The following is a 13,510-nucleotide window of genomic DNA, read 5'->3' on the forward strand; positions in this document are numbered from 1 at the left end:
GCAAAAGGAAGTCACTTCTCAAAACCTCAAAGTCTTTGATAACCATTAAAGGCTTTCAACCTTCAACCACTTAATTCCTCAAAGTCTTTGATAACCATTAAAGGCTTCCAACCTTCAACCACTTAATCCCCCAAAGTCTCCAATAACCATTAATGGTTAACTCAAACCCTCTTACATGGTTAAATAATTTGTTTTAACTCAACCTTTACCCAACCCAAAGGTCTCATCAGGCCTTTAATGCTTTGACCATGATTATCTCTTAATCATTTGCACAAAGGTTTATCCTTGGATTAACTCTTAATCCATTGGGTAAACCTAACTTAAGCTTAACCCTTATCTCTAGATAACCCTAAAGTCTTCTCAGGCATTTAATGCCTCCAACCCCTTTTCTCAACCCAACCCTATGTTGACACTTGTCACCATTTCATTGGTGCCAATTACAAACATGGATCCCCAACTTTCAAACTCAACCCTTGATTAAATCATTCAATCCTGACCATCCATTGCCCTATTTTTGTTATAAATAGAGCTCTCCTTCCTCCATTTTGATCATCCTCCAATATTTGAAGTATCACACTTATGCTCAAATACATTTAAGCTATCATATATCATTTTATACTCATCATTTAGCCTCTCTTTGGAATAGAAATTAGTCTAAATATGCATGTTTAGAATACTTTCTTTATCATTTAGCTCAATCATAGACTAAATATATCATGTTAGGATAGTGTTTATACTAACATTGTCATCTCATCATCTAGTTTATTGCATTTCTAGAATCATACATAGCTTAGCATACCATTCATTCTAAAATCTATCAAAACATCCCTCGTTCTTGCATTTGCCATCCCTAAACCATTTTGCTCAGTGATCTGAGAGCAAAAACATTGGTTTGAGGGACATTGTGAGATAGAGAACCATGGGACCCACCTTGGGAAGCTGAGTAATACTCCGTTACTCCATAGCTTGCACCAAGAAGTCCTGTGTGTGTGTATGGACTAGTATTTAGCAATATTTTCACATATTGAGATTTATCAAACCACTTTTTCCACATACACATACCTGTCTATGTATTCTCTTTTTATACAAATTAATATTCTGGATTGAACCATATATATATATATATAATGCGAAGTGATTAATAAATTTAGGCGACTATGCAAAGTGTTTAATATTTATGTCCGCACGATACAATGCATGTGCGTACCGGCTCGCAGGTAAGAGTTAAGGCTCCGCAAGGAGTGGTACCGTAACGGTACCCCCCCCACTAGCCCGCAGTCACTGTTGCGGCAGTGGCCGCAGGGTAGTGGAGGGGACCCGTGGGGTCCCACTCCCATTCACCTTTATTTAATGCCAAACAAACACACTTCGATGGCAATGTTAATTGTATTTTATTTTTTTGTTTTAAAAAAAAAGAAATTCTTTTTTTATGTATGTTTAAAATTTTAGTTTATTTAAATTCCTTCTTCTATGTATTTATATAAAAAAATTTAGTTAATAAATTCTTTTTATTAAACTTAGGTAAATTTTAGATTTATAACTAGTTTTAACCAATTTATATTAAATGAAACTTAGATCCTTTTTAGATCCACTTAGAAATTAAATGACTTGAAGCCAAATCTTATGTTGGGATTAGTGGTTTTTATAAGCGATATTCTCGCATGCAACTTACCCTACCTTCGCTGAATGCAAATGTCTTTACATTGATTTCAATTATTGGTGTTCCCTTCTTCATGCAAATTATTCGTTTAATTGTTAGTACGCAAGTTACCTAGCTACCATTATTATGCAAGTTTCCTAATTGTTATTATGCAAAGTTATACTCCATGGTTTGAATAATAAATAACGTTAATTATGGTTTTTATTCCATGTAATTCATCAAGTAGTTATTTCAACTAATTGAGCTTTGCAATATTTAAATTTTACGCGTTCAATTAGTAATTGCTTTCAAGCATGATGTTTTCGTAGTTAGAAAACTAAATAAAGGAAGTTGGAAAACCAAAACCAAGTAGCGTTCGGTATATACAGTGCCTCTGGGTCACGCTTACGGGTAATGCCGTCGTGTTGAACTACTGCACTTAACACCTAATAAAGCTACATCAACGATGTCTGTGGCATCGTCCCTATAAATCGTCGGGGAGTAATAAGGGACACTTGGAAGTTAAAATCCAAGGGGCGGGTAATCCCCCTTGGATCGATAATCTAATAAGATAATTTTTAAATGATTTTTTTATCCGTTGAGAGAAACCATAGTAAACCCCCTTTAGGGTTGGTTAAGTAAAATGCTTTTATGAAATTGGTTTTTTATCTTGAAGGGATATTGGTGATTGACAATTTGGTCAAGGGTGATGCTCATGATAGGTGTTAGGATGTAGCTGTTAGGCCACAAACAATAGGCCATCTTGAGCCTTTGTTTAAGTGCTACCACCGTGGGTAGCAACCACAGAGAAACTGTCTGGGACATTGACCCTAGAAAGGGTTGCGTACCCACTAATCAGTTTACATCAAACCATAGAGTAGAAAATAGAACTACATATTTTACGCCTTGATCCCGTGCTGAATCGGGTATGTAGGTAGTCTTAGGACAAAGTTGTCCCTCGTACTCAGGTGTTCGTGGGTGGGGTCTAGGCTTGGTAAAGGAAGGATTGAGTAAGAATCCTATTTTGAAATATAAAGATAATTAAATTGGAAAAAGTAAATCAATGCATACTCGGAAGGAATCCCGTATGGATTCGCTTGACTTCCCGAGGCTTTAAGCCAAATTCCGAGGCGGAATTCAATCTTGTATTATGTTATTTAATTACTCCTAAGGACGGTGACCTCGGTGCACTTCTGTTAGAAGAGTGTAGTACTTAGTGAGTGGCTCAGGACCCGAATGGTCCCGATGAGTCTAAGTCTCTGGCCAGAGCACCTCCTATCCCAATTGGATAGATGCCTACCCCGTATGGGTAAGATGCCTACCCTGTATGGGTAGATGCCTATCTCGTATTGGATAGATGAAATCTTATGTCTCGTATGGACAAATGCCTAACCCGTATGGTTAGATGCTCATCCCAGATGGATGAATGCCTAATCCAAAAGGATGGATGCCCAGAGTATGCAATTGAATAAAACATAATGATTAAATTAAACACACACACACACAAAAAAAAAAAAGAAAAAAGAAAAAAGAAAAAAAAAAGAAGAATACTCAATTTTGTTGAGTTAATTATGGTGGGTTATTACAGTGATCTTAAATGCATGATTTTCATTTTTTCAATAAATTCAACATTCAACATTCAACATAAGACGTTGATTTCATAATGTCTTAACAAAAATTTTACTATCAACTTGTAATGTAGGATGAGACCAAGATTAGAGGGTGGTCTAAGAATCACTAGCTACACAACCTAAATCATTTAGACCTCACACCAATTAATATATAAATCGTAGACATGACTTTGGCTATATGGGGGAAATGCTAACATTTTGTTATGAAATTTAGATGCTCTTGACATTGACAAAGAGACGAGAGTTTGATAACAACACATTGGGGGATGTGTGGTGTATCTTGAGTATGGGGGAGATAGGTCATTACAAATTAGCATATCATTCATTATCAAGAAGGTTGCACATATATTGTACCAATTGAATATGACATACATAAGGGGTAGATCCCTTTCTATACGATATTGCAATAAACACAATGTCCAATAGATGTAAATATTTTTTATTAATACTTGGTAGTTTGATTCTTTCAAATGATTATGAATAATCTATTTTTTATAATTTTATTCATTTGATTTAGGACATGAAGTGGGGCCGCGACTAAACTGGCTCCAAAAAGTGGTTAGCAAACTCGTGTTATTGATTTTTTCGAAAAACATAGATCATTGATTGTGATCAACAGAACAAGCTGTGACCTTGATTTTTTAGAAAAATCAACAACACGAGTTTGCTAACCACTTTTTGGAACCAGTTTAGCTGCGTCCATGAAGTGGTATGGGATAATTCATTCATGGGATAGATATATGTTGGGTAACTTGTTATTTCTTTTCATGTCTTAAAATTGAATGAAGGTAAGCTAGGGTAGTAATTTGTAGGGATGCTTAGTCAAACAAATCCACAATGAATGCTTGTAAATATTGCACCTGATATACTTGGATCATATCAATGAACTACTTGCTATACAGGTAATTAAATGGACATGACAACATTGGTTGGATGGTGACATATTTTTAATAGATTAACCCCAACTAATATCTCTTAGAAACCATTTAGAGATATGAAGGGATGAACAAAAGGATTGACATCAATTCAACATATCAAGTGGTCATGGTTGTACAATGGGTTAGGTCCCGCCACATATCCTAGAGATATCATTAGGAACAAGGTCTTAGAGAGTTTAACATCTCCAACAAGATGTGTGCATGGATACCCAAATATACAAGAGGCGTTAACATTCACATTTCAACCCTAAGTAACTAACAAATCATCATTCACTACCTAGACTCTCACAAACATTGGTGAGAAAAATGAGCTAGTGTAAGCGGTTATAGAAAACAACATAAGAACTACAATTACATCCACAAATTATTGGTACAACACATATCCACACTATTGTATCCATTAGATAGACAAGAGAATGTGAGATGTAGGTGGAGCCATAATTTAGCTAGAACAAATGGTAGGTGGTGAAAAGGGGCTACCAAAAATTTATATATATAGAGCCACATCCCTTACTAAATGTAGGGTCAAACAAAAAATCTCCCCTTTCATATGAAAAAAACAATTTCCTAAAATTTTGATTGTATTATGTGGCAAAAATAATAAATACGTCCATACGGCCATCAAATACTATCCCACACATTCGCCACGTCATCATTGGGAAACCGTAGTTCCCCCCTCTTTTCGTGCCCCTTGCACGTTCGGTGATTGTCCCGTCCCATTCGTCGAAATAGTTTTCTGTAGCAGATGACCCCGATTTTATGACCAGCCGCGTAAGGCGAGTGACAAGGAGTTTCAGGTTCGAATCTTGGGCTGAGTCTAGAAACCGAATCAGGAAGATAGGAGGGGAACATCTTAGGAAATCAATCTGGCAACTTTTGGGAAACTGAGGGCCAGGTCGTCCTGGAAACAAGACTACGCAGATGACGAAGAAGAATGCAGGCCCTGGCGTCGACGGGTTAGCATGGCTGTTACATGGAACTCTGTCCTTCGTTTCATGCTCACGCTTGTTCTTCTGGGAGTCTTTGCTACCGCTTGCTTCACTCTGCCCATGGAAAAGGTATGTCTCTTATCTACAACTTTTTCTTCCTCTGACATTTGCCTGTAATGGCCATTATTTTTAAAGTCAATTATTGTTTTGGTTCCTAGTTCTTGCAATGTCGAAGCTTCTGAATTGAGATACTACAAATAATGCTTCAAGTTTGTTTGATTTGTTTAGTTTTGCTGAATTTAGCTGACGCTAAGCTAGCTATGAAGCGTTATCTTTGAAGACATGTTTTTCCCTTTAAAGGATAAGTGTCAAAACGGCCGTGATGAAGTGGATAATAGCCTCATTTCCACTTGTAGCTAAATAGATGAAAGTCAGGCTGGCTTGTTTACAGAACGAGATAATTTGGTGTATTTACATAAATTAGTCTATAGACAATTATCAGAAAATTTATCAATATTGGCCTTGGCATCGCAATAAAATAAGATTCCTTAACATTTAATCCAAAAAAGCTTGGCTAAATTCAACTGAATTTTGCTCGACTGTGAAAGAGGTCATGTAATAGGGTAAGAAAACCACTAGAATGCTGGGTCGTTGATATTGATTATTGCAGTGGATAGTTAAATAAAAAAAAATATTACAATTAGGTATCACTATTATTCGTAAGATATATTAAATAGCCTCGCATTGATATGCTACATATGATAAAATTGTAGCAGGTAGGTAAGCATCCCGCAAAGTCCTTGATTTCGAACCCCAAGAAGGCTTAAACTGATAAGCATTGCTTAATTAACTTTATTGAGGTGAAAAATGGGCATTTTTTCATGTGGAAGTGGATGTTTTTAATGAAACATATGGGAATCGAATTAGATTGGAAGGTAGTTTATCTTCCATTTGAGGTAAACATCTTTTGTTTCGATAGAGGAACTTGTTAGTTTGGTTATCTAATTCCTTGTGAAATTTGAAAAATTTCCTCAATTCAAACTGCCAAAATACACACACAAGTACTCCAGGCCTGCTGGGGTTTGAACCCTGGTCTTTTGCTTTGTGATCCCTCCTCTCAACCACTTTATCACAGCTCGGTAGACTATCGTGTAAGTTAGTTTAAGGATATGCAAACATAGTTTAGTTAGATTTCCTCACATTCATCATCATGAAAAACTTTGACAAGATCCATCACAAAACTCTCTCAAACACTCATCTCGTGTTCCCTTCACACAGGCAAGGAGGTTACAGGTTGAGTTTCAGATGTGCCTATTATCAAATTTCTTCCATTCCCACAGCATATTCAAATAACTTTCGTCATGGTATTGCAAAGTGAACTAAACTTCCTTACATCATATGGATTTGAACTAATTTGTTTTGATTTACCTTAATTTTCTTATGAGACTACTTTAGTTCAGTTGACAGTTAAGCATAGAATACTAACTCATGGAAAAATAGCTCTTAGCTTATTGGATATACGAAGTGCCCTTGATTTTGTCCATTCTCTACCAAATAGACCAGAATGAATGATGCAACAGTAGGTAGGTCAAATGAACTATTGGCTAATGGTTGTCCACAGTTTACAACAAGAATGCAAGACTAATGGTTGCCACAATACGAGGAGTTTGGAAATTGTTTTGTTTTACTAACAGGCAAAAGAAGTTACATTCTTGTCATGACCCTTTTCTTGCCAATAATCTTGTTATTATTATTATTTGTATTGGTGTTTTTTTTAATAATAATATTATATAATAAAAGTAAAATATAAATAAAGTAAAATTAAAAAATTTAAAGGTGACGCTAAATTTGGGTCCACTTGACCAGTCCATGAGGGCTTATAATTACAAGTTTCATTCTTCATTTAAGGGGCAACTAATATAATAAAAAATAGTGATTTAATAAAATAATAATAATAAGATTAAATTTTTATTGAATTCAAATAAAAGTTTTTTTAAATAAGTGGAGGGAATTTTGGTTTCTAGGTCCCAAACTGAAAAGGGTTTTTAAAAGAGGTGCCTAGCTTCATTTGGATCATCTAAATTTCATTTTGAGCAACTCTTCATTTTTGAGTTTGAACTTAACTTTGCACTTGAAGATAAAAACCATTGGCTCCACACATTAAGAGGGTAGGACGAAAATCCTTGCCTCTTGGCAAATTTACACACGGGTTGCAAGGTGGACTAAAATTGCAATTTCTACAACTTACAAGTTCAAAATTTGCAAGCAAATCAAGATCATTGGAGCTGTTTGACATTGTTGGTACACTTCATTAGGGCACCTTATATTGGTGAATCACCATTATCATAGCAAGCTAGATTATCAAGAGTTTGCATACACATCTATTGCAAACCTGTTCCATTTCAAGGGCGAGTTAGGATGGAACTCAGTGTTTTAAGGTTTAAAGTTGATCATATCATCATATACCCAATCGCCATGGGAGGGGTCGCCAACAAACATCATCAAGCAATGAATGTCCCTAGATTTGTGACTGATCGCCATCATTAGGAGCTCTTTGGGTGTGCTCAAAACTTCATGCTAGTTTGGGGGTACAATTATGGTCATCAAGGTCATGGACTAGAAGATTCATCATTCTTGATTTCCTTCTAGGGTTTACCAATGCCGCTTCTGTCTAATCCAAGTTTCATACAATTAGCCATACTTTCCTAGTAGGCCGTACATACCACACACAGTTTTGCATTGGATCTTGGAGGATTTGGCACCATTTAGCAGCCCATTAGGGGTTATAAAGCAGATCTATCCTTGCGATAGCGATCTTTAGGCTGTACGACAACTTTCATCATTGTTAGGGCATAATTCCAATTACATGGTCAGTTGTAATTAAGGCTTTTGAAACCTTTATCACCAATGGAAATTGTGTTTTTTTAATTGCAAGCAAGAAAAATTAAATTATATGAATTTGGACAAGTTTTTAATACAAAACTCACAATTTTTTGCATTTACTCATGAGTTATATAGGAAAAACATCGCTGCGAGTTTTTCAAAAACTTGTTGGCTAGTAACTTGCCTGGTATTATGACTTGGGAGTATTCACGAGTTTTGTGATTTTTTGGCAAGTTTTGCAACACTGATAATAGGCATTGTACATCGACTACATCCCTCCCAAAAGAAAAACTCATCTTTCAAATGACAAAGAAAACAAGTAAGCATAAGTAACATTAGGGAAGATTTTCCAAATTGATGATGATATTGTAGATGAAGACTTGTAGGCAAACTTGGAAGCATAGTTCACAAACTTGGACTTGTTGAGTACTTGGCAAATCAAATGAGTGTGCTAGGTGTTTGGGAGCAATGGCCCCAATAGGGTCAAGTGGCAACTCTTGTTGTGGGGGTCTAGGGGTATCATTCCCATCAAGGTCGAGAGCTAGCATCGTTGGAGCATTCCTTGTCATGATATAGGGTGGAGCCCCCACCACCAAGCCCAAATTAAGACCTTCAAAACCGCACAAACCTTATGTTACACATCATTTTCATGATTTTGTAAAAGGCAAAAACAATGCTTATTAGGCCAAAACACAAAGCTTTTGTAGTGTTTAACCAAATTATTCTAGTATGTAAATAATGCTTTAGACAAACCAACCAAGGGATACCATTTGATTGCACATTGAAAGCTGAAAATGTTGCACCAATCGATCATTGGGCCGCAATAGTATTGCAGCAAAGGTGTGTTTCATTTGTGCCTGATAACACATAAAGATGAAGTCACTGAGAACATACTTTAGTTGAGAATACGTTGTATGATGAGGAGAATGCAAGTTAAATTTAACTGTACAATGGTGAGATGTTCTAGGCAACATAGGGCGTATGACAAGAGATTGTAGGATATACTTTGTTGAATGCACATTACACATAGAAGATGGTACATTGACAATTTTTGGCAGTCGTATGATGGAGTTTGCTAATGAGATGGACATACAACGAGTGTCTTGTATGGTGAGTGATGTAGTTTGGATGATCAAATGGTTAGGGGTTGTATGACGTTCTTGAACTGTATGGATGGAGGAAAACCTAATCATACAACAATATTGGCCAGCTTGTTGTATCCTTAGATTGATGGTTTGAACAAAGATTGTACAAAAAAATATTAGCAAGGTTGTATGGTGATGAAATGAAAAGATTGTCATCAAGAGAAACTCAGAAAGTGGTGTACAACAAAGTCTAATAGAGGTTGTACAATAGAAATATTTGGATATAGAGGAGGTCGTATGGTGGTAAGGTGAGGTATGTTATGCTTGAAAAAGGAAGACGTTGTATTTTGGTTTCCAAAGAATGATGTACGTTCAGGTGTCAACTTGTATGTTGAAATGCACAAAAAAGGAGGTTGTATGGTATGCCAAGACAATGGAAACTAAATGTTTTGTAGAAGGTGCATAGTGAGTCATGGAGGGAAATGTATGGAATCTAGTGAAGAGCATTTTGTTCTTTTAAGAATGAAGGTAGTATGTTTGGTGTTTGATTTTTATCTTTTATTTTAGTTTCTGTTTGGTAAAAAAATTTACTTTTCCATTTATCATAATTTTTGTATGAAGTTGATTTGACTTGACAACAAGTATTTATATGTTCTTGATAAAATATTTCACTATTAGCACTTTGAGATGTATCGTCATTAGTTTTGTATACTTTTGTAAAGTTGGATACCTTTGTTGGAACTGCCTATTTTTCAAACCGTGGACTGCATGCCACACAAATAAACTATTGAACTTTTCAAAATTGTTTTTCATATGTTGCTCTTCACTGAATGTTGTAGCTTCGAGAAAATTACAATTGACGAAAATGCCTCATGGTCCTCCATTTGCTAGTAAAATAGGCCATGTACAGAATTTGTTTCATCCTTTGAGCATGACTGTAATATTAAAATCCCTTAATTGTTCATGTTTATCAGACCCAAATTATACTTTTCTATCCATTCTTCCTTGGAGTTTGAATTTGATGAATCAAAGGAAGCTACTTCCTATTGATTGCTTGGTTCTTTAAATCAATTATATACTTCATCCCTTGTTTTAATGGAGATTGTATTTTTTTCCAATTGTGATCAGCTTTGGCTTTCCTTAGCCAACCCCGACCCAACAATGCGTTGTACACTTTCTTTTGTAATGAAATGACCACAAAATTCAACAAAAATGCTTGGGTTCCAATAATTACCTTTTGGCCCATTAAAACACCAAGTACCTTAATATCTTGTTGATCTGCACCTATTGGATGAAAAGCTGGGGACTAGAGAGTCGGCTTACCCAGAATTCTCTAGGTATCTTCAGGAAGTACATTTACATTAGACCCACCATCAATAATTGTATTAATGGGATTCCTTCCAAGGCTCTCCATATTTACCACCACTACTTTCTTTGTTGTGCTAATTGTTAATAACATGTGATCAGTTTCTTGGTCTCCTGACAATGAAGGTTCGGATTTTGGATCTTCAATCTCGCTAGATTCTAATTGGGTTGTAGCATGCACCATCTCATTCTCCCCTAATATAGTATTAGTCATAGCATTTGGAGTTAAAGAATATTTTGGAATAAATTTACTACTTTAATTGGTACGGTAGCTTGAAGTACTTGCTGTGCAATGTTTTTAATGGATTGCAATTGATTTGTTATTGTACTTGTGTTTGCATTTGAGTGGCATCATTCGTTATCGATAGTCTACTCCACTTCCGCTCTTGCTTCATGAATCTTGCTTGTTCTGTATGTGAATCCACATACATAACCTTCTTTGCTTTGGCTCAAGTAATAATCGGTACCTCATTTTGCCTTTCAACATCAATTAGGTTGATGCTAGCCTTTTTCTTCAGACATCCAGTGTCTTTCATGGTCTCTAGGTCCACACCATTTGCACAATAATCGCACTTTGTCCTTATTGTTTTGGCAGTGTCGTTCAAAGTGTCCCCATTCATTACATTGTCGACATTGCATGATCATATTTCCTTTAGGGCCATAGTGTATTTGATTTTGGTAATCGCTTGAAGATGCATTCTGTGGCTTTGATGGAGTATACAACTCTTCTTATGTAATGAGTACTTGTCTCCTCGTGGTCTTCGAATTATATGGGCACTCTTTTATTAAATGACCCATAACTTGGCAAATGTCACAAAACATTTTTGTAGCATAGTTACCTTTTGTGTGCCCCTTCATTTTGCACTCACTACACCATAGTTCATTAGTTTCTTTGTTGGTTTCTTTCTTCGCCTTCAATTCTTTCATCATCCAAAGAATGTCCCTTCAAAGTGTTGTTCCTGATTTCTGATCTCCTTATCTTCTCTATAAGAATTTTCAAGCCTTTGTCACATATGGAGAGAACAAGAAAATAGAAGTCCAAGACAACATTTAACAAGGCTTATACAAAAACCTTCTACACTTCAAGCTTATACTAAGCTTAGTTGGGTATACCATTTGTGAACACTTTTCACAATTATGACAAAAGATTCACAAAAAACCAATGTCAACTTCTGCAAACCCTTATCACCTTAAACATAACCAAACATAAAGGAAAGATTCATATTCATTTTTAGTTTTGATCTCCAAGAAGGTTATAAAACTTAGCAAACTATACCAGTGCCTTATCCCGGGGCTTTTAGAGTCACCTAAGACTAGATAAGAAGTCTAAATAGGAAATCCACATACATTTCATCACTTTGACTTCACCAAATTTATATATGCCTGACATATATAAATTTTACCTTTGTGCTAAACCCAGTTATCAAATTCAAGCAGAATTACTGATTACTAACATAAAGATTTTAAGTATATTTAATCCCCCTCCCTGAGAGAAAAAACCTAAAACATCTCTGTAAAATTGCCTTGCAACTCATTCAATTAAACAATCCTAAATTATCTAACCGAACTAGTAAATCAATCATACATACAAGAAGACAACAGGAATCTAGGCTCAAAATGCTTTGATCTGTGTATTCATATCCTTCATCAAAATCTTTACATAACTCAGAATGATCTTCCAAAAACCAGAAAAACCCCTAAATATATTTTGCCAGAGTTTCTTTACAAAATTCTTGTGATGCCTTACAAATGAGAAGAATAGAGGATAAAAAGAGGAGGGAAAAAGATTAGGTCTGCATAACACATTGCCAAGTGTCCCCTTTCTCCAACTGAATATTTTCCTTTCTCCTTCCTGTGGAAACTGCTCTCAAAATATCTGAGCCCACTTGAAACAAACTGCATGACTGGATTCCTCGTCCCGAGAGCTTTCCAACGGTATATGATACTTGCTATTTCAGGCAAAAAATAACTCCTAAGTGAATTAATCTTGAATGTGCAGGCCATCATTTAAATTTTCATCTTTTCCTCAATAGTCAAGACTATGCAATTTAACTTTGATTTTTCGCCAATTTTGGACTTGCGCCCTGCCACGTGGCAGCTTGTGATTTGCTCGCAGGGTCCACTGGTCCGCCACTTGGACTTGCCACCTCAGCTCCATCCCACCGGCTTGCGGACCGCCACCTGGATCGCCACTGGACTGCTTGTTCATCACCACCTCAGTGCCATCTCACCGGGACCCGCCAGCTCACCTGCCATTCGGACTTGCCAGCTCAACTTTTGCTGTTTTGCGAAGGGTAACCTTTGTGCATCTTCGCATTGCGAAACAACGCCAACCGTAGATCGTCCTCGAGATGCTCGATCTTTAACTTCAATTTGCCTTTTTGCTGTTTCGCGAAGGGTAACTGGCGAGCACCTTCGCTTTGTGAAACAACACCAGCCGTCCGATCATCTTCAAGATGCTCGATCTTTACCTCGGGAGCCGCTTACTAGTTGGGCCCACCACCTTTTCGCTGCTTCGCGAAGGGTAACTTTCGTGCATCTTCGCATTGCTAAACAACGCCAGCCGTAGATCGTCCTCGAACCTGCAAACTCGTTAACTCGTCCTTCCACTGCAAAACCCGCTTGCCTTGGGAATCGTGCACACGTGGGGTCCGCCTGGTCGCTAGCTAGCTCGTTGGTCGCCTCGGTAATTGTGCATGCACACGTGGGGTCCATTGGGCGCCCAGCCAACACCTTGCGTCAAAAGCCTTCAAGGCTTTGACACTATAGAAGGGTGGAGCTTTATATTTAAATACTAAAATGTTCCATCGCCCAACCAATGTGGGATATATGGATTTGCCTGAAAATGCATTTTCTGAGTGTTCCTAAGACTGCATCCGCTTGGAAGTTTCTAATGTCTTTCTTGCTTGTTGCGTGGGAGGAGAGGATGGTTGCACACTTGCCATTTACATTTGCTAAAAATTAAAATGCCCTTCCAACAACATTCTGCGCCATCTCCAGCTGCATGTGTTTGGGTTTTTCAACGAATAGCAGGGAGGAC

At 36.9% G+C, this 13,510-nt stretch overlaps 1 protein-coding gene across 1 annotated transcript in view; it reads left to right on the top strand.

Moving 5' to 3' along the window:
* The first annotated feature begins 4,873 nt into the window (after positions 1–4,873).
* Positions 4,874–13,510, top strand: part of LOC131075355 (uncharacterized) — a 142,656-nt gene continuing 134,019 nt past the window's right edge. Inside the window, exon 1 of the mRNA XM_058012183.2 lies at positions 4,874–5,266. Coding sequence (XP_057868166.2) covers positions 5,171–5,266 — 96 coding nt within the window. The 5' untranslated portion in view covers positions 4,874–5,170. The remainder of the gene's footprint in view (positions 5,267–13,510) is intronic.

Source organism: Cryptomeria japonica, chromosome 2 (genome assembly GCF_030272615.1).
Source record: "Cryptomeria japonica chromosome 2, Sugi_1.0, whole genome shotgun sequence".
Lineage (NCBI taxonomy): Eukaryota > Viridiplantae > Streptophyta > Pinopsida > Cupressales > Cupressaceae > Cryptomeria > Cryptomeria japonica.